The 25,191-nt window shown below is 39.8% G+C and overlaps 1 protein-coding gene across 7 annotated transcripts; it reads right to left on the reverse strand.

Moving 5' to 3' along the window:
• Window positions 1–333: 333 nt before the first annotated feature.
• CDC7 (cell division cycle 7) lies at window positions 334–24,742 on the reverse strand. Of its 7 annotated transcripts, none has more exons than XM_074266265.1 (12): window positions 24,591–24,742; window positions 23,637–23,797; window positions 18,341–18,424; window positions 17,006–17,141; window positions 13,965–14,058; window positions 13,737–13,879; window positions 12,692–12,830; window positions 11,838–11,933; window positions 10,817–10,995; window positions 5,529–5,611; window positions 3,098–3,247; window positions 334–1,782 (listed from the first exon to the last, which is right to left on the reverse strand). In XM_074266265.1, the coding sequence occupies exons 2-12, from the start codon at window positions 23,749–23,751 to the stop codon at window positions 1,433–1,435; spliced, it is 1,569 nt and encodes a 522-aa protein (XP_074122366.1). In that variant the 5' UTR covers window positions 23,752–23,797; window positions 24,591–24,742; the 3' UTR covers window positions 334–1,432. The 7 variants fall into 7 exon arrangements, with proteins under 7 accessions (XP_074122366.1, XP_074122361.1, XP_074122362.1 ...); XM_074266260.1 differs by having other exon boundaries at window positions 12,584–12,830; XM_074266261.1 differs by having other exon boundaries at window positions 12,584–12,830; window positions 24,579–24,681.
• Between the last annotated feature and the right edge of the window lie 449 nt (window positions 24,743–25,191).

Genomic DNA, 25,191 nt, shown 5'->3' on the forward strand with positions numbered 1-25,191 from the left:
CTTGAGTTCAAAGAAATGACCAAAATTCTCATCGCTACAATGGCTGCTTACTAAGAAGGCACTCATAGGAAAAATTACTAATGCTGACAAATACCTTTTTCTTTTCCTTTCAACAAATAGTAAAGCAACATTATAAAAATACTAAGTAACTCTTTATTAAATAGACATACAAATATATAACTTCACATTTAAAGGTTTTCTTCTTTTTTTTTTTCTTTTTAAAAGAATTACTGCATGAGAAGAAACTAAGATCTATGAGGTGGTGGTTTCTGTAAACAATACCCTGGAACTTAAGTCATCTATTTGGGAACAAAACATCACATAAGTCATGAGTTAGAGAGATTCATTTCTTTACTCAAGCAAAGGTGGTCCCTTTCTTTCTTTCTTTCTTTCTTGTAGAAGTCTCTAATGAAATAAATGCAACATTATCAACCAAGTTGGTATAGTCTGTACAGATGCCTAACCTGTAGTAGCATCCCTATCTATCCAGCCAATAGCTCAGCATGTAATTGTCCCCAGAAAGAAGGCTGAAAAGTGAGTAAAACAATGGGCACGGATCTTGGGCCTCTCTCCTCCTCTCCTGTTGTTTCCATCTGGCCCCTCTCAGTGTTTCTCTTTAAGACCTGGAGCCACGTGCAGGTTTTCAGAAGCAGGATGATGATGTAGATGTCTTTGTAGATGTCATTAGAAGAAAAACTTATGACACTAAAAAGTTTTCATTATGGTCCTCGGCCCTCTCACTTGGCATTTTGAGTTAACTCACTTAATTTCATCTGTTATCATCATTTTTGGACTATGTATCTACTTCCATCCATTACTGAATAACATACCCTGAGATCCTGGTTCTAAGTACCATATAAATACCAAAAAAATGTGTAATCCTGGGTATATTCAGTAAGAAAAAAGATTCTAAAGAAAATGATAACAATTGTCACAAAATACTTCCACAAAACAGGCATTTCCAAAGCAGAAAAAAAAAAAATTATGACAATTTAAAATTAATATCTTGCCAAATTCAAATTTTCTTTTATTATTAATTTTAACTTTCATGGACCCAAGAGTAAAGCAGCTTCAGGCCAATTTCATCTTGGTCTTTCAATTGAAAGGTAACTCTCAAACCAACTAAATGCCTGAATTCTTGTGTCCTGTGTGTTAGGGAAGAATCACTTCTATCTCTACCTCAGTGGATCTGACTAAACAAGTCACGTGACCAGCCCAGGAATCCATCCACTATCTCTTCAGAGATTTTTAATTCCAGCAGTTTTCTGATAAATGGCATAAAGACAAAACAGAAAACATTGTACTTGTTATGACACCAAATATTCTTTTCCCCGTTACCTACCAGGGTTTGGCGCCTAATCAAAAACTTAAGGGAATTACAACGAACTTATTTCTCATTAGATAATAACCAAATAAATGTCAAACTACACGATCACAAACTCATGTCTCTGAAGAACGGATGCACTAGCGCTTCTGGGGCAGTTATTCTCGTAGCGGGGTTGAGATCTAAGAGTTTGTCGAGCAGGTCGTACGCTTCGTCGGGGACGCGATCCCAGCCTTTCAAACTGGCTGGGTGCTCATTTCTCACAGTTTCTGAGACATCTCGGTCGTGCTCTGAGTCAAGTGGGACCTGCACTTTCTGGTCAGTCCTCAGTGACTGACCTGCTTCCTGAGCTCGCTCCTCCTGCTCTTCAACAGTCAGGCCAGGAGTGCCGCGGAGCCGCTCACAAAGGGTTCTGAGGTTTTGCGCAGGGACTTCTTTGCTGCACAATATTGATTTACCTAAAAAAAAAAACCACAAAAAAACACCACCTCTGATTATCTGGAAATGACCACAGTGTCGCACTCTTCAGGATGATCATAGAGGAAACAAATACTAAATTAGGTCCAAAGAAGTGCATGGTAATGGGGCTGGGCTCCTGCTCTCAGGGGCAGACAGCATTCAACTCTCTAATTGTGTAACCAGTGGCAAGTCTTTACTACTCCTACAAAGTGGAGATGATCCCTTGGAAAGTGTGGGGATCAAGCGAGACAACGTACAGACACCTTAAAGAACACCACAAATGTCTAATCATTATTATTATGTGGAACTGGAAGGCAAAATCACAGATTAGGAGCTGGAAGGACACTTGGTTCGATGTCCTCACTTACAAAGGGAGACAAAGGCCCAGAAGACAGCGGCTGTACAAGAGGACTGAAGAGCCTGAGCTTCCGGGCTGACACCAGGGACCTCTGCTCATAGTGGGGTGGGGAGGCCCCAGGGCCACCTGCTCCAAGAGCCGCCCTCACTGGCTACCAGTGACTCTTACACGCAACAAAGGAGGGCTCCTGTTCTTATCCCTCAGTAAAAATGAAGGGTAATGGATACACCTAATGTTACCATGCCCGCCAGGCCGGCCCACCACTGCCATTTTTACATAGAAAGGGCAGCACTACTATTTACACCCAGCAGGCCTTGGCTGCCAGCCGCCCTCTGCTCCAGACACATTCTCCTGCCTCCCAGCCATTCCGTGGCTAGTGTTCTGTCACTGGCTGAACTGCAATGTAATTTCAAACAGATACAGGAGATCCAAGACAATAACCAGGAGGCTGGCTTTATTTCTACAAAGCCTATGTATACCACCCAAACAAATAAAAAGGCAGACTTTAATCATAAATATTGATTTGAAGGCTTACTAAGTCATGTTTGGACTAGAGTAACAAGAATAATTTTTGGATTCTGACTACCAAAATGCAAATAAGCTATGCTTTAACGCAGAGTATTATTTAAAAGTTATCTTATACAGAACAGGTTATTTCCAAAAATATTTCTGTTGCAATAAAATTCTGTTCATCACTGTAGTTAAAAGATTCCACATTTTAAGTTGTTGAAAAAAATATATATATAATCTATATTTACTTCATAAACAACTGGCCTTACAAAAATAATGCTTGTACATTTTTTAAAAAAAGTTAATCTTAGAGACTGTAATTTCATAGCTCTTCATTTTATTCTGAACTGGAAATTAAGATTTTACATGAAATCATATAAAATGTTTTCAAGAATATGGCACATGCTAGATTTTTAAGAATTATTAGATAACTTAAATCTGCTTACCAAAAGTTTTAGCAGCCTGGATCGTTTCCCTGGACCCACGAATTGTCATAATCTGAGCCAAAGCAGTCAAATCATCACTTGCTTTATAAAATGGATATCGTCCACTAAGCAAAGAGAGGAATATCACACCTGCAGACCACATGTCAATTGCTGCAAACCAAAATGAAACTTAAGATCACTCCTATGATTTTGTTATCTGAATCCTAAACTTAAACTATAGTGGTTACTCTTTAGATGAATAATTTCATGTAAACACTTGGTTCCAATGCAATATTCCATTAGAAAATGATGAGTAAATATTTAAAGAAAATCTAGGAAGATTCTAAGAGTTCAAGCTGTATAGCAAAGAAGAACAACAAATCATAGAGCAGACTCACACACCAGGAAAGGCTCTAAGTGGCTTTTATTTTCCTAATGGCACCCACAAGTTTGATCTTCAGCAGTCTGTGGTATTCCAAAAAAAGATTTACAACCAGATAATTATTACTAGGAGACAACTGTTATTAACATTGTGGGGGTTTGTCTTTTTTAATAACAGGAAGAATTTTGTTATTATTACAAAAAAAATAAGTGGTGTAAATATTTTCTATATGGCCAGAATATGCTGTAAAAAGGAGTGATTATGTTCTATCTTAACCTTCTGGTTTAGGTTCCATGTATTTCTAACAAATTTCATATGTATCTTCTAAACTGTCATTACCCAAATGATACCATATTTGATTAGAGATAGCTTCTGCCATCGTAATTCACAAACCCAGAGTCAGTAAGATCCCCACAGGCCATCGTGGCAGCCAAGATCACTCACTTCTCCACGGTCACACAGGAAGTGAGAGAGGTGGGACAGGAATCTGGACCCTCAAACTTCAGAGCCTTAGATGGCACCCCCCCTCGCAGTCAGTGAAATCCAAGTGTAGTCTGCCTGCTTCTTTAATCAGGATGGCAGTATGACCACCTTGGGCTCTAGATCAAAGAGATCCCAATGGCTTCCTATTTGTCTGGGTATTTGGCTCTCTTTAAAACTCAAAGTTAGCAACACCTTCAAGAATATTTTCAGTGTTTATCCAATTAGATCATTTTGTCTGTTATTTGCAAAATGTCATGACTTTGGGGCAGCCATGTGGATAGAACCCCAGGCCCAGAGTCAGGAAGACCTGAGTTTAAATCCAACCTCATACACTTCTGACTGTGCCTCTGGGTTCAGTCACTTTTCCCTGTTTCCCTCAGTTTTCCCACCTGTAAAAGGGGAAAAGGGCAACCACCCACCCTGTAGCACTGCTGTGAATCAAAGGAGACATTTTTAAAGTGTCTAACATACAGCAAGCATCATATAAATATTTAGAACACACAAACACTATTGCCACCACAGCGGCCTTCGAATGGATTGGATTGGCTACATATCTTCTGGGTAACCGGCTCCAAGGCGAGGCCAGCAGGCTGAGAGTAAGCAGGATCCAAGAAGCCAAGAGGTGGCAACAGGCTTCTTGAGTTCTGGCTTTGTTGGTCATAGGGCTCAGAGTCTTCCTAACTGAGCATCTCTGGGCAAGCTACCGGCCCATCTCAGTTGAGGCCAGATGCCAGGTCCTCTCAGGGGTTCCCCTGGACCTCTAAATCTAACATTGCAGGATCTCATTGGAAATCACTGATGGCAGAAAGTGGAGACCAAAGGCACACATTACAGATCCAGCTCCAACGCCAACTGACTGACTTTAGCCCAGTCTTTATGTTTTCTTTTCAAAAAAAGAGGGTTATACTTGAACAACCTAACTTGAAAAATCAATGTATGAAGTGTTTTCTAAACCTTAAAGCAATACATGAATACTAACCATTCACTTATTTACTTCTATTTTGCTATGGTAAAGGATAATTTCCTTAGGAGGCTTACTATCTAAATGTCTATTTTGGGTTCTTCTAAGGGAATCTAAAACAAAGTAAATTAGCATGCAAAAAAACTGGAGAAAATGAAACTATTTCTTCTAAAGCCCAAACAGAACACTTCATTACAAAGTATATTATTAAAACTATACCAAGATTTGCAACAAAACAAAATGAGTCAGTGTCGAACCTGAATAAGGTTCAAAAACTACCAATAAGAAGAAAATCTGAATGTCAAATTAATCTCTGAATCAAATTTTCATTTGATTTGAATTCTGACTACAAATGTGTTAGATTTGTAATGGGAGAGCCAACCTCTCATTGCAATCAATTTGTCAACAATATATTCTGTGAATTCTAATACAATGATGAAGAAAATGTTATATTAAGTGCACAATACTTTTTCTTCAGGGGTAATTTATGTTAACAGAACTACTTACATAACTTACTAAAAAGCAAAAAGGGCTAAATTCTTGACCACAAAATGATCCTGGTAGAAAAAGAACCCAAGCAGACGGTAACAAGTGTGCTGAACAGGTGTCTGATTTACGTTACACACCTGTAGTTTGATTGGGGCACTTGGTCAGGACCTCTGGGGCTCTGAATCCAGGCGTACCAGCTCGAGGGGCAACTTGCTGCCGTCTGGGTGATAGAAAAAAAAAAAAAAAAGACACATTTCCAAATTAAGATTTTTGTAGTCCCAAATCCCTGTCTTATTACTGTGCAATCCATTTTCTAAGACTTGGTTCTCTTTTTGGAAGTACCTCAGATACTCAAGCAGGCAGAACACATGTATTTGTTAGTGTGGGAGGAAAAACTGATTATGAAATGTTTAAAAAACTCATTAATTAAGGTAAACACCACAGGTTTATAATTTTTGGTGATCTGACTCAAACTAAGTCAATAAAATCAGCGAACAAATATTCTAATTCAACACAGTAAGACAGCTGGGGAAATGCAAGTCTAGAAAACAAATTTAAGGAATGCTAGTTCAAGCCCCATTGTAATCCACAAAGAATTAACTGATCAATCTAACCGTCGGTGATTTACTCTTAAAATTCTGAAGCATTTCTAATCTGTATTATAGCATTTTGTATCCATAATTGATTTTATGATTTATGGAGAGTTTTTATTTTCCCTCTTTCTTGTGTACACAAGTTTCACAGGGTAGAAGTTATAGCTAATTACCATAGGATCTCTTCCTTCTGCCCTGGGCATAGTGGGCAATTAAGAAATATTTGCTGAATATCTAATAGTATTTGCTGAAAACTGCAAATTGAAATATTTGCTATTTTTTGTGGTATAATTTGTACTGATTTAAATCAAAACAATCAATCCCGATCATCCAATTTGCAGACTATTCATACCTTTTACTTCTCTTTCCCTTGCTGCTAGCTTCCTGCTTTTTGGCCTATTTATTACCACTCTACTGGAAAATGGGTAGAAAAAAATAAAAATAATAGGAGATTCAACTTAATCCATTTTGTTTCCTGTAAAATTCAAATGAAATTCTATAAGTATAGATTGAAATTATCTATTCTTACTCTGGACTCCATTTCAATAAAGAAAGCTTTGCTACTTTTGGTAAAAACAAAAAATATATAAAAAGAATATAAATACAATAGCAATATGGATTTTCAATAAATATTTTTGGAAAAGCTGAAATGATTTGTTTTCATAGTCCTCACATAAGTGAAAGAAAAGATCCACTTTCAGTTTAATTTAATAAATGTTGGTTATAATGCCTACAAGAGTCTTTTCAATATGCTAAGGACTCAAAACCAACAATAAAAAAGTCTCTGCTCTCAGAGAACTTATATTCTACTGTGAAAACACAATACATACAAATAATAATAACAAAAAGCAATGTAAAGTAGAGAATATTTCTATTAAATGGAGCAGAGATAAGAAATACTTAAGGAGGAACTGGTACTTGAGCTGAAGATTAAAAGAAGCCAGGAATTCTGGGAGGTAAAGTTGAGGAGGTATAGGGTATGGCCTATCCTAATGTATGCAAGTCAAAGATGAAATATCAAGTTCAGAGGAGAGCTAGAAAGTAGAGTTTATAAATGAAAGTAGTAATGTCTGGAAATAAGAATAACTAATGAGAAGTCCACATATGCTTCCCTTCCTACTATCCTCAGGATGTCAGGGAAACAAACAACAAAAAAAAAGCCTCCAGCACAGTGGATGGACCTGCCATTGGAACATGTGGAGAGTCATATGTAGGGAGGGAGGAATGGGCTGCAATTAGCACTGCCAAAGAAAATCCCCACACAGATGAGATCCCTGTATCATGGTTGTATGGAACTTCTATATGCGGGGTAGTGCAGAAAGATTCTTAAGCAATTTTTTTATCTATTAAAGGCAAGTAAGACATATTTATTTCTCTATTTCCTAGACACAAAGGATGAACCCATAGGACTTTAGAGATAAGAAGCACCTTAGACATTATCAAAACATTTTATAGTAAAGGAAATTGTTGGGAGAAACCATTGTTCCTTTTATGTATGTATGACATAAAAGAGATATAAAATGCTTTCAGAATTCAAAAATATGTGTATTCATTTCTAATTAGGCCAATCTAAATGAAGGATGAGACATTTTAAGGGACATATGGAATTGAGAAGCAGAAATAAAAATGAAGAAAAAATTCTAAATGTCCAGTCTACAAATTAATGCTACTAACATGAATTAATATTCACAGAGGTTGGAAAACTGAAGATGTGTCTGAGTAGTGGCAAAGTAAACCAATTTAGTTAGAACAAAAAAAATTCAACTGGGCTCAGATAATAGTCAGAGTATGAATATTTTTGTTTGGAAATATGAAACCACTGGTGGTTTTTCAATAGGAGAGTAACGTAATTAAAAGGGGACCTCAGAAAGATCATAATTTAATTGTACCAGAAAACATGGGACATGACCGGTCTACAAGAAATCACAAATGAAGACTTACGCATGTTAGTTACTAACGTTACTATGCTGGTATAAAAATTTTCACTGATGATATTTACAGGAGGATGTAATTAAGAGGTCACATAAGACGGACACATCTGCATGGGCTGTAATGTTCACTGGAGGGAGGACTATCTATCTCAATTAGATCAGAGAGCCAATGGAAAAAGTCAAGACTGGAAGGTAGGAATCCCGTTATTATAATTGTTAGTAATTCTAACTTATATTTATATAGCACTTTCAAGTTTAGAAAATATTTTCTTAATAATAACTTGAGAGGCAAATAGGAAACTCCTGTGAAAGTCCATAGAAAAAGGAATAAAAGCCTGCTTGAGGGTCATGGCAGGTAAGAGAGAGAAAGGGAAGAACTGAGGCCCCAGTAGAGAGCAGCTGATCAGAGAGACTAAGCTAAAACCCCAATCGATCAAGTCTGCTATCATCTACCTACTGGGCTCTACCCCTGGTTCTGAATTGACCGGGTATTCCATGAACACTCTGAACCCCAGTGACCCTCACTCACCCTGCCAGCTCCAAAGCTGCCCGTTCTCAGGCCTCCTCCCCACCCTCTCAGCAGCTTGTAGCACTGACCATCCCTTCCTTTGGCCTGTCATTACAGGGCTCTTTCTGGTTCTCCTCTCACCCTTCTGACTGCCCATTTTCATCCCCCTCTTTCTCCAGGTCCATTTTTAGCCAGTTCTTCATTCATCTCCTACTCCCCAAATATGAGTTCAAGCCTCTGTTCTGATCTCTATTCCCTTTTGAACTGGAACAAATCTCAGAAAGGGAGTTACCTCTAAAATCCTCAGCAAGCAGTTGTCCAGCCTACACCAGAAAACCTGTAGGACAGTCATGGTGAGCATAAAGAAATGCATGCTGACTGAAAGGAACTCATCATTTTTCAAGGTAACTCATTTTTCTCGGGTGGGAACCTTACGTTAAAGTCTAAGAAGCTTAATTAAGTGTCAAGCTGCATTTATATGTTGTGGGGAAAAACTGTAGTGAGATAGTAGGCTAACAATAGGCATCTGCTAATTTGCAAACGTCAGTACACCCCTTCTGGGATGAATCTCTTCTGCTGAAAATGCCCAGTGCTAATCAGGACTGGAAACAGATTAGTCAACTAGGCATGAGCATGAGCACAGACCCAAGGGAATTTCACAACCTGAAACTGTCAACACTTTCTCACTTGGTGATCTCATCAGCATCCATGGGTTTAATTATCATCCCAATGCAGCTGGACTCCCATACCCAAATATCTAGTGTAAATGTATCTCCTAACTTCAATCGTGTTGGACGTTTCCCACCAGATATCTCATCAATATTAGAAACTTATTTTTCTCCTGAGACCTTCTACTAAAATCTCGGATTTAAGTCTGGTCCATATGGACTTCATAATTTAGCTCCAGTCTCTTTTCCAAATTTATTTGATCTTAATTCTCTCTACACTTGTGATGTAGTCAAAATGGACATCTCATCTTCTGCCTCCAAAGCACTCGACAAGTTCCCTCACCCTGGAAGGCTTTCCTCTAGAACTGTCCCTCCTTCATTACTCAGTTCAGAAGTGCCCTTCTCTGGAATGTCTTCCATCATCTTTCCCGCTGCTAAATGTAGGGCACTATCCCTGTTCAATGAGCAATTATGTTCTTTTAAAAAATGTACATTCTCCTAGTGGAGGGGGTGGGGGGAAGGAGGGGAAAAGTTGGGACAGAAGGTTTTGCAAAGATCACGCATATGTTTTGTAAATAAAAAGCTATAATAATTTTAAAAAATAAAAATAAAAATGTATATTCCTGCTGCAACTCTCCTCTCCAACGTAATGGAATGTTGTAAAGAATATTCTCACTGACCTGGAGCTACAAAGCAGAGTTCAAAGTGGTCCCAATCAGATTCAAATTTAATTGGGAAATGTTTAACAAAATAAGTAAATCAATACTCAGCAGGAAGAATCCCCTTCCATTTGAGTTTGACACCACTGAGGTAAAAAACCTAAGGAAACCTTTAGTCCCAGGCCCACATTTTACAAATGTGGAAACTAAGTCCTAAAGACCAACTGACTTGTACAAGATACAGCTCCAAATTCAGTGTGCGCCTAAGAATTTCTTCATGCCCTACCAGCCTTCCCTCACCTGGTACTATCAGTAAAGGCTGTATCCCTCTCCAGCTCTTTCTCGTACCAGCGTCTATGGGGTCTAGTTTCTGCCCCTGTGAATGTGCTCAGGAGACTTTCTACATGCCTGGTCCACTTTTCTCCTCCCCCTCTGGCAGCCACAGGGCCACCTGCTGCATGAGATGTTCCTTGGGCCTCCTGGCTTAAAGTGCTCTCGCTCACCTCACATTTTCTTAAGACATATCCTTTGGACTTTCACTACCCACTCTTCCTCCATTTCATGGGAATCTTATCCTGTCTCACTCTTTCTACCAGGAATTTTAAGATTTTGGAGTTGTTAAAGACTAGATGGCAATTTATTTCCAAGTAACTCCATATTTTCAAATAACTACTCTGAAAATCACTTTTCCCTCCTCCCAGGTTCATAGAAGAAGTCAGCTTTTCAGAGCAGCATCACCTGGTTTTAGTTATTCTGTGTGAGGGGAAGGGACAGAAAATGAAAGAGCAAGGCAGAAAATCATTATGTCAGCAAGTCAATTGTGAACTTCTATGGTTCCAAAAAAGCCATATTCTCCTTTCAAACTATTTGCATATAACAGCAAAAAATGTTTTCCTAATAGCATACTCATGTGAAATGAACACCATATGAAAATGGTCCTTCTTTGTTTGTCTTGCAAGGAATAGCTCTACTGCTGGGGCAAGCCTGGAGTAGCCTGAGACCTCAGGGCTTGCCCCCCTGCTGAGATCCTTTGGACAATCTCTAACTTCTGGGATGGCGAGGTTACCTTGAAAGGCAAATACTGCAAACTTGATCTGTTGCATAACAGTCACAGGTCAGGTTAGCTGGGCAAGTGCTGGCAGTTTTCTTCGTTATGCTGCTGGTCACAGTTTTTGTAGAAACAACCTTCTTTTTTGTTGCTAACTTTCGAGATGTGATATCCATCGGTTTAGGCTGTTTTATGAGCTGTGAAGAAAAGGTACATTGTTTTCTAGTTTGGGATTTTCTAAGTATTAGCAAAAGTACTGGTGGCAAAACACAACTTCTAAAGTCACAAAGTGGTCACCAGGTTATGATGCTTATGCTAGTCTGATAAAGAATTTCAAAATTTTCAGTTATATAAAATCCACTTTATATAATGACATATTATTAGAATCATACTTTCAACTACCATGGGCAAAAATATGAGTGGCATATTTTCATGAGCATCATATTTTCTTGGAGGCCTCTGTAATGCTGGTAGAAGAACATAAGAAAGGCAATATTCTCGTGTCTAACTCCATTTCAGAATCACAGATGGCAGGCACAAAGAGAGTGGATCACTAACTTACAAATGGTACTGATGTTAATATCTAGAATTAGGAGTTTAGGCTGATTTTCAAAAATGTAACATTTACAACTAGAATTTTTTCCATTTTTAAAATGCTATTTTTCCTGCCCTGCTACCAAATTTCAAGCAGACCATATGAAAATGTAACCAGGGGGGAAAAAAAAAAAAAAAAAAAAAAAAAAAAAAAAAAAAAGATTATCAATCAATTAGGTATCTAATTAGTGCCAAATATAAATATGGTCAATGTTAAGAAAGCAGTCTCACTTTAACTGTAGCAACAGTTAATCACCTAACCATTTGAACTACTTCATGAGTAAAATGCAAGAGGAATTTGGGAAAACGGCAATTTGGACCAAATTTTCAAAGCAGCCATCTCTAGGGCACAATGAAATTTTCTTTTTTCCCCCCCCACAACTACTGATATCAGATTCTAAATCCTAAACTGTTTGTGTAACTTATTGTTTAGCATTTTACTTACTTTCGCGGCAGGGCTCTCATGTGAAATAGAGCTTTGTATATTGAAATTTCTTTCTCCCAAAACAGAGCGCTGGACAGAAAGGCCTACAGATCCCTCCTACAATACCAACAAAAACAAGGACAATAAGGATTATATCTGTAATACTTTCTGCCAGCTTTCCTCTGCGATAGTTTTGAAAGATTTACGGGACAAACAAAAACAGCTGCAAGCAAGTCATTTGGAGGCACCAAAATACTTCTCTGAAAGAATAGTCTGGACAGAGCTTTTAACCCCTGACAAAGAACACCCCAGCTCCCATGTGGACCCAAAGAAGGCTTAAGGTCCTCTGCGTGGATGTGACACTTTGCTGTGCAGCTAAAATGGAGATAGACACTGGAGAAAACGTTTTTTCTGCATTAGCTAATACTGTTTCCTCTTTTTAAAAAATCCTTACCTGATTAATTTTTAGGCAGGCAATAAAAAAAATTAAGCATTTCCTCTTTCATACAGAAAACATGTGACTTTGAACTATAATACATGTGACCAAAATGTGGTTTATAAACCTGGGAGCTAAATCTCAAATGCCATAAAAGAATAAAAATAATTCACTACAAATCTTATCAAAATACTGTCAGATGAAGACACATACCAAATGCAAAATAATCACCAAGTATTGTTTCAGTGTTATATCCCCCCCTGTTGGATGAAAAAAAAAATACACTTTACAAACAGTACAATATCAAAAACAAACAAAAAAGGGATAGAACCTTTCCATCTTTTCCTTGTTTAGTCTGAATTTGTGCGTGTGAGTAGGGCCTTTTAACAGCTGTTTGAGTGGATGACTGAGATAGCGCTTTTGGTGCTGGGACACTCACTGAAACCTTGTTTGCCATGACTATGTGAGGTTTATTTTGTGAGCAACCTTCCTGTTGGGCTTCTGATTGGACCAGTTTGAGAAGCTCTACTTTTGTGTCACGGGTTCCTTGGGCCAAGCCAAAGTCTACCAAGGCATACCTATGAAACAGAATTGGGCAGATAGGTTAGCTTTGATACAGCTTAAACATGGAAACGTCAGCAACAACATGACCTAGTTTATGTTCAAACCATATTCATAAAGAATCAAGTCATATTTCCTTTCCTAAAAAGGGAGGTACATTTTCCTTGCATTATCATTTAAGACTTCTATCATAAACCACAGAAACCTTTGCTAAGATGGATTCCAGTAGCATACTCTTCATCTGCCCATCTCAACTTCAAAGCTGGAAATGAAAGTAAGAAGGGAGGGATTCTACCTAGTATTGTGACCCTTCCGTTTTCGGATGCTATCGGCAGGAACGCAGGGTTTCTACTTGCTACTATACCAGAATCTTTTCACATTAGCAAGCTTAAAAAAAAAAAAAAAAGTAGCCTAAAATTACACAAAAAGCTAAATTTGATTCCGAATAAAGAAAGTAGAATGACAAAAAAACTCAAAAACCAAAAGTGTGCAAAAAGCACAAATGAGAAATATTCTAGCCTTGCTGTCATAAATAATCTGTTATGATAATCACATCATTTATCATGACACAAAAACATGTGCAGATTGTAACATACTTATATACCCAGCCAAAGTCAGCATTAATAAAATAAACAAAAAATAAGCCCCAAGTTGAAATTCTTGCCAATCTAATAATGCATTATTTACCATTAAATTCAGTTTTGAATACTGGAACTGTTTCTTCTTAAATGTTTTTTTTTTATTGCTTTGAGGATAATGAATAATTCACTGTGACAACTTTCTTTTCTTGTTTTCAACAAACATTTTCAAAGGCAACATGTCTCCACTGCCGCTATGGACTTTCTTTTATCTAGAATGTCAGAGTCCACATGGTGGGACATCTTGTTAAACATCTTTGTATTATCTATTCACTTTACACTTACTTTTTAAGACGCCTATTATACAAGAAGTTGCTGGGCTTGACATCTCGATGGACAATTCCAAACTGATGAATGCGTCTCAAAGCTTTGAAAAGATTAAACATATATTCTCGAACTTCTTGAAAGGAAAGAGAATTCAAAATTTCCTGAAAAACATGGTTTAAGAAACATAATTAAATGATTATTCTCCATTTAAAATCAAATTGTTTAAATACAAACCAGAAGACTCACCAAAAAGGACTCATGTTCCAGATATGGCATTGCGATAACTACATGATCATTTTTTCTAAAGCAATACTTAACTCCCATGACATTATCTTGCCCCCTAGAGGAAAGATACACAAAGAAAAATCAGAATACTCTATTACTCTGTTGAATGTTTGAAAATGAAATTTCTTAAAGCATAAATTATGTTTAAAGATTAATCTGAAATAGTAAGCACAATGAGTTAGGTGATGCAAAATTAGCTGACATTCATATTTTATCAATAAAAGTATGGCCAAGGTTGGGATTTAAGGAAAGCATTACCCTCTTAAAATGAAAGTGACATGTCCGTGTCATTCTTAACAAGTCACTTATTCATTACTTTATCCTCACTTTGCTTTTTCTACTTCAGTCCTCCAATTTCCATTCTGAATTGGCAGTTAATGGTATACTATAGGGCCTAGACCTGTGCTTTCCCTGTATAGGTTTCCTAATGAGGAAATGCCTTCTCCTTAGGCAGGGCAATGCTTTTTTTGTGATAAATTTCAAGGCTCAGCAAGTTGCTCAAAGAACCAGGAAGAGACATGATTTGCAAGTCATGACAGCACATTTACATGACAGTTCATGTCAGCCTATTTTTGAACCCAGATCTTTCTCACCGAAGGCCAGTTCTCTGAGTCCCAAAGTTTCTCATAGTCAGACATAATAACATAAAGATAAATCTTTTTCTTTAGGAAAAAAACTATGAAAGCTAATGCAGCTACTGAAAATAAATTATAAAATCCAAATACTTATATTTAACTTAAGACTTTCAAATTACGTGTCACATTGTAAAGCCTAAATTCCCACATTTCATTTGTTCACCACATATCCAGCACTGGGACAGACATGCTGGGAATTGGGAAAGGAGCATCAGTCTTGGAGAACTTCCCATCTAGTGGGGACAGAAGCCATGTGAAGACACAGTAAAGGCTGAGGGATCAGAGCAGACACGCTAGGTGGGCCCTGGTCACTCTCAGCACATGTTTTTGGGAAGTGACAGAAACAAAGCCAGAATGTGGAGGTTAAAGAGGGAAAAGATGGAGAGGAAACAGAGGCAGTCAAAACCAGAAAAACTAACTCCACTAAGCCACCAAGAGGCAGATACAGTCCCTGGCCTTCTGGAACTCACAGTTTGATGGGAGAGGGGCTTCTCCCGTGCATACACAACAGACAGAGGGTACATTCGGAGGGGACAGAGCTGACAGTGTCCTCAAGGATTTGGAGAACTATCTTAAGGAGTTAGGCATGCTCTGCTGGTCCCAGAGGGCAACCCTCAAAGCGCACAGTGGAAAGAGAAGCTAATTAACAATGAAATCCTGCCAGAAAAGGCAGGAGGCCACCTCTGGAGCTTGGCTGACAATGGGTCAAGGAAGCAGTGGGACAGAATCCTCTGCAGAAGGGCCCAACAACCCAACTCTGAAGACCTTGAGGGAAAGTTTCAGAGAAAACAGGGATCTGGAATCAAGCTGCAACAGAGAGCAGGAGAGATGGAGAGAGACAGGAGTCTTTGCTGGTTGTTTGTTTGTTTTTTTTTTTTTTTTTTAAGATGTAGACGTGAAAGGTAAAGAGAGTGAAGATACTGAACCAAAGGTTCACTACAAGGGAACAGTGGGACCCAAGGTTAGAAGTACAGACTGGGATCAGAATGCAGACAGATGGGAATGGCCGGCTGAAGAAGGCAGACTTCCAGCCAGGAAACACCCAAGTGAAAGCATACAACAGCTACGTTAAATGGGTGTAAAGTGAAGAGGGTTGGGGATATAGTGAAACTGAAAAAAAGGGAAGGAGGAAGAACAAGGATCTCAGTCGTAAACCAAATGCACAAAGAAGAGAGGAGATTCAAAGATGACTTCAAGAATAGTAGTATAGCAAATGAAAGAAAACTCAGGAAAGGATCCCAATTTGTAGGAGAAAAGATTTTAAATTCAGTGTCAGATATAGTGAGTTTAAGGGTGTTAGGAAATCTCATGGAAATATCCACTGAACAGCTGGGATATACTGGATGAGAGATCAGGGCTGAAGACACAGACTTACAGTTTTAACATTTAAATTATGAGGATTAGCGCTCTATTTAAACCTTTATCAAAGGGCAGGAAAAAAAATGGGAAAACTAAGATACTGCTCCATCGAAGCCCTGGGAAGAAGCACTACAAGGATCTGGGGATTAACAGTGTCAAATGAGGCAGAGGTGCTGGAGATTGGTGGCCGTGGCCAAAAAGCTCCTCTGGATGTGACTTTTGAGAAGGTCAGTGCAGTGGCAAGGACGAAAGCCAGGACACAGAAGGAAGAAACAGAAGGAGGGCAGCTAAGTCACTGATTCAGAAGAACATCAGGATCCAACAAATACGGTTTCAAGATAGCAGATCCGCGCAGATTTGAAAGGTTGAGGGAAGACAGGAAAGGAAGGAGAGGACTGGAAGCACACAGGTGTGGGATCAGGTAAAGAAGGAGGCAGTAGGCAGTTGCTCCCTCTGGAAAAGAGGAGCTGAAACCATCTGCTAGAAGGAAGAACTTAAAATGACTATAATGGATTGAGTTAGTAATTCTAGCTTTAGGAAAACAAGGTCAGTGACCATAAAGCCATGTTTGACCCTCTTGGAATGGGCCCAAATTGAGATCTATCAGGAAAACTGCAAAAGCCAAGGAGCCAACCTGGACACTGAGATCAGCTCCAAGGATGGAGCATCTTGAAGGATGTTACACAATCATGGCCAGGTTCTTGGTCAAACTTGTTGCAACCTGCTCAAAGACCTTTTATAAATTAATGAATATGGAAATTTCTTAGAAATGCGCACTTTAACCTATATTGGATTGCTTACTACCTATGGAAGGGGATGGAGGGGAGGAAGAAAAATTTAGAACACAAGATTTTGCAAAGGTAAACATTGAAAACTATCTTTGCATGTATTTGAAAAATAAAAAGCTATTAAAATCTCTTCCTTTCCCTCCCCCCATAAATAAATAAATGAACGAATAAATGAATAACTAACAGTTCATGTAACTCAAGGACATTCTAAATTACCTACCCAGCCACAGTAAGACATTGGAGTTCAGCAGCAATTCTTATAGGATGACTTGTAGGAATTAAGTGCTTTAAAGCAATTTTCTCTTCAGGTCCCATTTTTAACTGTGCAGTAGCCAAGTAAACAGAGCTGAAAGTACCTGTAAACAGTATTGAAAAATCTTTAATATCTGGTTTTTGCAAGCATAACAAAACCCTACTAAAATGATAAATTGCAAAAATTGCTTTAAGTACACAAAATTATCACAAACTATCTGTTTTTAAAGTTTATTTTATTTGTAATAAGCTTATCAACAGATTACAATAAATATGATGAAAAGTAAATATGGCATGTTTCCATTTTGAATAAATTCTTCTCACTCTCACAACGCTTTTGAGTGTGCTATAGATTCTCATAAACTTTCACAAATCTGTATGACTAAGTTTACAACAATATTTCCAAAATTAACACCAATATTTCACCTTAATTATTTGATTTTGTTTGATAAATAAGAATACTTAGGTTTTCTCCTAAAGACAATCACACAAGTTTGATAGCAAAACTAAGAATGAAACCTTTAAAAATCTAATCCTTTAAACAGACTTTTCTATCCTAATACTGAGAAACTAATAGGAATAGATTTATTTATAAACAATTATCATGTTATCATGTTTTAATCCAATAGCCCTACCACCTTAGCCCCCTGGTGTATTCCATTCATTTATTGGATGAGCCTGTTAGTAAGTTTTTATTCCTCATCAATCCATTTCTAATATACCTTATATTTTCTTACATCTTTTCAAATCTGTTTTCCAGACTGATTCACAGTCCATCCCCCTTTCCCTAATTTCCCTAAATTTATTTCCTGATTCATTCAGCATCTTTTTAGTTAATAATTAACATTTTCCTGTTGTTACTATACAAACTTGATTTCCTGTTATATCATTTTAGCTATCATATTTGCTTGAACATATTATCCTGCCTTTCAACATAAAGGCCATGATTTAATATAATAAAAAATAATTTCAAATTCTATGACAATTACATATAGTTAAATATAAAATACTTGTGTATTTTGAATTAAATAGAGAGTATTCATTAAAGCAAACTGACAGAATATATGCATATAAAATTCAGTTTCATGGATTAAAAGCTTAAAAGTCAGCTAATGCTCAAGTAAAAATTCAAATGAGTGACTACAAAAACCTTTTACTATGTCAGAGTTGAATATTCAAAAAGGGAATTTCTTCAACAACAACAACAAAAAAATGGGTACTAGAAAAATAACCATCAAAAAAAAAAAAAAAATACAGGAATAACACTTTTTAAAAAAAAATTTAAAATCAGTCCCAGATTTACCTTCTCCAATTTTGTCCTCAATCTTGAACACACTAACGAGCTGTGGTACTGCTTCATATAGTTTCTCAATATCCTTTTCAACTCCTGTTGAGGAAATAAACATTTGAAAGCATTTATAGTCACACTCAATTAACCAAAGTAGGTTTACTACATATTTCCTGAAGTTAAAGAAGCCAGTGAAATGAATCATAAAATTCAAGCACTTGGATATACAAACAAAAAACAGTTTATAAAACTGCCAGGAAATTATATAAATTTATGTTTATCAAAATGTAACTTAGATATACAGACTGTAGAAGTTTTATACAAAATTTACAGTTTTAAAATTACACAACTTTAATTTTAACTACTTTTTGATCATATACACATAACACTACCATTATTTTGCATCTAGCACCAAAAATTCAAGTCAGCAACTAACAAAGACATTTTTTACTCTTATCACTAGATGGCATGACAAGGATATAATATATTCTTGGAAAACTGAATTTTTTTTCCTGAAATGTATGAGTTCTTCTAGATATAGAAAAGATTTCCATTTAGGGTATTCCCAATGGTTACCTTCATTGGGTACCACTAATGCTCAAAAGAAACTTAAAATTTTTCCCGAGCAATCTACTATAAAAACTGCTAAGTTGGTCTTAAAGAAACTTAAGACCTTTACACTAATCACAACATGATGAAAAATTTTAGCAGGAGTAAAGAAAGATTGTCATGGAAAGACATTTTTAAACCTTATTTAACCTAGGAATTAGAAAGCTTTTTAAGTTGTCATGAAAAGTTCTAGTTTGGAAAACTGGTAACAAGAACATGCATCATACTTTTAAAAACATTTCTGACCACTCTCCAGGTGCAATTTTAGAAAATTCTAATAGAGAGAACAGAAAATGTATCATGGAGGAAAAACCCCCAGAAGTTCAGGCAATACTAACAAACCAGGGTCTCTACAGACCACAAAGCCAAAGAGATTTATGTGCTAAGATCTAGTATATGATCATTTCTTGTGTTACTAACATTCAGACCCAGAACTGAAAGTTATACTCTGCCATTTTATGTGATTCTAGAAACAATAAACTCAGGTCCTAAATAGGAAATAACTGAAGGAAAAATCTTAAACAAGCATTGACATGCCAGTATTACAACTGGTAGGATTCAATCCAACAAAATATATCAAGTATTTATTATGCTCAAGGCATTGTGCCCAGAAGAGGGAAGAAATACAGTCTTTAAAGTAGAGGAACTCTTTTAATCTGACAGGGAGAATATAATAGTTAAACAAATAAGGAGGATTCAGGGTAGAATGGATATAGGTGAAGGAGAGATTCAGCCAAAGTGCCCTAGTAAAAATCATTTTACTAGGCAAAGTTACTAGTGCTACTAATGCAAGCAGGAAATTCATCCTTGAAGACTTGATAGGATGAGAACCATGATTACTTATCATGTGGTCCTATAAGGTTACCTATTTTATTCAAAAAGCAGAGGATAGTGATAGTGAGAAGATTGGGATGAGGAGGGAAATCAAGTAGTACTGTACATTAAAAAGATATATATATATATTCATAAAAGAAAACCTAGAAATCCAAGGGGAAAACTCAATGGAAAGAAACTAAATAGAAACAGAAATGGATGTGATCTTGTAGTCAAATGATTACTCTGGACCACTGAACTGAGAGTAAACAGAATGGACGTTTAGGAAGTATTTTAAATGTGGCACAAAGCCTGGACAACACCAGCAGGAACTTTAATCACCTGGACATTTGTTGGAGCTTAAGACAGCATAAAGCCTGAAGCTAGGAAAGCTGGGGGTCAAATCCTGCCTCAAACCACGCTAGCTGAGTGACCCTAGAATAAGGCACCTGACTTGTGTCTGCCTCAGTTTCCTTATCTGTAACATGGAGAAAATAATAGCACTCAGGCCTGCCAGGGTTTACATTGTAAAAAGTATGTGAAAGCACTATTCAAATGTTAGTTAATTTTTCTCCACCTGTGCCTGGCATATAATATGCACTTAGTAAATGCTAGTTGATTTTGTCAAAAACAGAGAAGTTAATTTTTTTCTTGGACGGTCTGAATGATTATTTCATCTTTCGAAAAAAGTGGAGAAATGATTCTGGTTCTAGATTTGATTCTAAGCAATAAGGAAGAATGTTGGACTAAAATAAAAAAAGAAATCTTAGAAACAAAGGACCTCTCTCCTCTTAGAATTTGTAAGAGGAAATCTGGCATGCACTCTAGATTTTGGAAAAGCAGTTTTCAAAGAGTTCAGAGAAAAGAAAATTAGGATGTCAAGGACCAAAATTCCACAGGGGAAGCCAACCTATGTGGGGCAGAAAGGGATCAAGAATGCAATTCTGAAGACCAACAATCATAATGCAAGGAACGGTCGTATTTATCCAAAAAGATTGATACAGATGGATAGGAAACTCACTGACCAACTTCAGTTTTTAAAAGACATATAACAAAGATGGGAGCAAGATATTGAGGATGAGCATAAAAGCCTGGAAATATCCTATAAATTTTGTCAACATCATTTTGCTATAACACTAACATAGCAAAATAATGTCAAAACCCAGAAGGAGCCGAGTCTAGCAAAGAATGCTGAGGATAACAAGGATATTAGTTGTTTTTTTAAAGATATATCAGGGATTAGCTATATTAGAGATATAGCTAAAAACTTAAGATTTTAGCTTTATTAGGAAAAAATAATGGATAAAGCTGCTCTTTGGAGTGGACAGTATGAAGCTAAAAGCTGAGAGAAGGTAACACTGTTCAGCTCTTGTTTTGCTTGTTTTATCTATGAAAAAGAATGACCTTGAGATCCCAAAAGATAAAATAAATAAGAAAAACTGAGAGCACTAGTTGTCCTTGAGTTTAAATTATAGGGCCCAGAGAAGCGGCACTGAGTGGCACTGGGCCTGGGGAGGCCCCCCTGGAAGCCAGGGCTCAGGGCTCAGGTTTGGAGACACCAGGGAGCTGGAAGGAGTCCGACGAGGGTGACCAGGATCGCCCCCTGATCTCAGAAGGTTCCCAGAGGACCGGGGAGGTCTGTCCTTTGGCCAGAAACAAGGCATTGCGTCATCTGGGGGCAAGGTGAGAAGAATCCCTAAGGGGTGGGGGCTCTGAAAGAGAGGAGGACAGTGACCTGCGGCAGCCCCCCAGTCCCAGTGTTCTGAGAGACACCGGAAAGGGCCCTAAAGACCGCAATGATCCAGGGCCATGACTCCAGGAGGAAGGATGAAGGTGAAGATCATTGCAAGGGCTTGGGGGAGACCAAGCAGGGCCAGCCATGCTACTCAAAAGCTCCGCAGGGGCTGGGACTAACCCAGTTGGAGGGGGAGTAAACCAAAAAAGTAACTCATAAATCTAGGGGTCTCCAAAAAGGATACAAGTAACTTCATTAATGACAAGCAGTGACTCAGGAAAAAATTAGATTTTCTGAAATGATTATAAGAATAATTAGAATAAAGCCAAGTATTTAAAAAATGAAGTAAAAGTGCTAGAGGAAAAACTTGGAAGCAGAATAAAATATCTTAGAGAAAACGGTAAACTTTAAGTAAGAGATTTCTACTAACTAGAACATACTAAACACAAATCACTGACTCCAGGACACAAAAACAAAATAAAATATTAAAACAAGCAAACAAACAACAACAAAAAACAAAAAAACAAACAAACAAAAAAAACCCAAAAAGAAAAAAAGAAAATGTCAAATTTTTGATATAAAAAATAACTGAGCTGGTAAATAGGTCAAGGAATCAATGAATTCCTTCAAAAACATGACTTAAAAAAAGCGTAGACACCATATTTCAAGAAGTTCTAAGAAAACTGCCCGGATCTACTAGAACCAGAGGCCAAAGGAAAGCAGACTCTCCCAATCATCTCCTGGAAGGAGCACGGAAAGGGAAGTCCCCGGAATGGTCACCAAAGGCACCCTCGCTGCAAGCATGTGGAAAGAAACAGTTTGGGTGCCAAGGAATCGGTCAGGATCACGCGAGAGCTGGCAGGGAGATTATAATCCGCAATAACGGTCCACATTGAAATTGCGCTGGCTCTGTGCCAGACACTGGATCTTTATTATGATTGTTTGACCCTCCCAACAACCTCGGGAGGGTGAGTGCCTTGTTACCCCCATTTTACAGACGAGGAAACTGAAACAGATGCAGATTAAGCGCCTGCTCCGGGTCTCCAGGAGCGGTGTCTGAGGCTGCTTTTGCACTCGGTGTTTCTGCGTCCATGCCAAGCTCTCCATCTCCCGCACCAACCTAACACAAAGGAGTTCAGAAAGATGCGCAGACAAGCAGAGTCTGAGAGGGATGTGTGCAGAGGAAGTATTACGCACTTTGTAAAAAGTGCACGCAGTAGACCATACCATTCTTCTGCTTCACATATATTTCTGTATTTTGCTATTTATATAAAAATACTTTTTTGAGTACTTAACAAGTCCACAATAACACACACAACCCTCCAAGAGCACGATCACTAACGGAGAGAATGAGTAGACCAGATCCGGAGGGACGGGCCTTGCTGGGTAGAACCAGAGTTAATCGTTGTTAAGCGAGGAGACTAGCGCGCCGGGGTGATGTAGGAACACCTCAAGGGCCGCTGCGACAAAGGAGAGGGCCAGAGCTAGAGGAAGTACGTGAGAAAGCAAGGCAATCAAGAAAGGAGGCTAAAGAAATGCAGCGGCCTGCTAGCCAGGTCAGGGGTCCTCCCTTCCCCCTTAAAACCTTTCAGGCCAGGCAGAGAGGAACACAAACCCCACCCCGCCTGGGACAGGCCACATGTCATGGCTCGCTAGGGGCCCTGACCCCCGGGGGTCACAAGGTTGGACAAGGTGGCGGTGCGGGAGGAGGCGGCCTGAAGATGGAGGCTGCAGGGGACAGCCTGGGCGGGAAGAATCCCAGCCACCTAGCAGAGGTGGGAGCCCCTTTCTGTTTCCACAGAACAAATGTTCTCCAGTTCTTTTTTAGGCATTAACTGACTGAAACAGACAGAGCACGAGACATTAACAGGAAATGAGCTAATATAAGGGGTCTGTGGGCTAGCCAGCACCGGGCCTCTCTGTGAGCGCCTTCTAGGTCTCCCTTTACAAGGCTAACTTAATGGCAAGTTCTACCAGAGAACCGCGGCCTCACAGCGCCCGCGGGCGGGCCTTGTTCTAGAACACCGCGGGGTCCGTCCCTGGCTCCTTTGCGGTTTGGCCTCCGCCAGGGAGGTGCCCGGACAAGGCGTGGAACTCCCGGCCGGCAGGGGTGATCTCGTCCACCTCCCCTCCCCCCGCGGGTCCCGGCCTCACCTGTCAGTCTGCAGTTCTGCTCGTACTTTCGGAAGGAGCCATCCGTCAGCACGGGGTCGTGCAGGGGGGACAGGGGCTGCGGCTCCTCCAGCTGGACCTCCGGAGACGCCTCCATCCCGAGGCACCGGGCCACCTAGAGGGCCATGTCCGGCGGCGGCGACCTGAAGGGGAGGGACCACACAGTTAGGGCTGGAACGCTCGGGATCGGGGCTCACCAAGCACGGGAGGGGCCTCCTCCAGGTGTGCCTCCGCCGAATGGCAGAATCAGAGCGAGGAGGCGCGACAAAAGGACTCTCTTTTCTAAGATGGGGGAGACTAGCTAATTTCTGGGGTCCCATCCACGCCTCTGTGAACGTCCCCCAAGTGCCTCTGGGTGTGCTAGTGCCTGCGTGTGTAAGGGGACTGTCAGGGAGTAGGGTCTGAGCTCACACTCAGTCTTCTCGGCCAATTTTCTCCATTTTACAGATGGGGAAACTGAGGCCGAGAGGTTTCTCGAGAAAGTGTGTCACTTTACGAATGAGAAAACTGAGGCCCGAAGAAAACTGAGGAAGCGTCTCGCCCGTACACACAGGTAATAAGGAGCAGAGTTCTGAATTTGTCACTTCTGAAAGTCCTGGGGTCAGCTCCCGTGGGGTGGGGTCCGAGAGGAAGAGGAAGGGGAATGGAATGAATGAGGCGCCGGGTCCGGGCCCGTCCGCGCGCAGGCGCCAGCGCGTGCGCACTCACCCAGGGCGCCGGTCTCCCCTAATTCCTCACGCCGGCCGCTTCCAGTGCGCAAGCGCGTAACTTTCCCGCCCGAGGATGGAGGATGGCGGACGGAGGCGGGAGAAGACGGGAGGAAAAGGGGAGGGCGGGGAGGTGACCACACTCCCCAGCGCGCGCACCCCAAATCTAAACCCTCCCCTTGCCGAGGTCCCCTCCGCGCTTCCAGCCACGGGCCACTTCCCGACTCACCCCAAACTCTCGACCGGAGGCCGTGCAAGTTCCCCCGCCGGGTCCCGGGATTCCCGTCCGCCCGGTTCCAAGCTCTCCTTCGCAAGCCGGTGGGCGAAACGCGCCTGCGCGGCTCCTTCCCGCCTCGCCGCTGGCCTAACCAGATTCCATCTGCGCGTGCGCCTTGGCCCGCTTTTGTCGCTCCCTGCCGGGAGATTACGGAAGGGCCGCTGGGGATATTGGAATGGAGCTAGGGAGCCCCGGAGGGTTGCGGGAAGGAGCAGTAGCTGCGCAGAGCGACAGAGCTCGAGCTAGCAAAGCCCTCGCCTCTTTTTTAGATATTTGAACAGAGAAAATAATGATCATTATCTAGCAGTTTGGAAGGGCTTTAGCTGGGTGGGTGGGCGAGTCAACCTCAGTAAAGCCTCAGTTTCTTTATCATAAAATGGGGATGATAATCAACTTCTCAGTGCTCCAAGCATTCCTCTAAGACTATGTGCGGAGGACCAGGTTGAGAAACATCAATGCACTCCCAAGCCCAGACTCTATCCCCACCTCTATGGCAATAAGCCAGGCCCAGGAAGTCCTGGGTTCAAATCCTCCCCTTACTGGGGCCAGTCCC

Source organism: Sminthopsis crassicaudata, chromosome 4 (assembly GCF_048593235.1).
Source record: "Sminthopsis crassicaudata isolate SCR6 chromosome 4, ASM4859323v1, whole genome shotgun sequence".
Taxonomy (NCBI): Eukaryota; Metazoa; Chordata; class Mammalia; order Dasyuromorphia; family Dasyuridae; genus Sminthopsis; species Sminthopsis crassicaudata.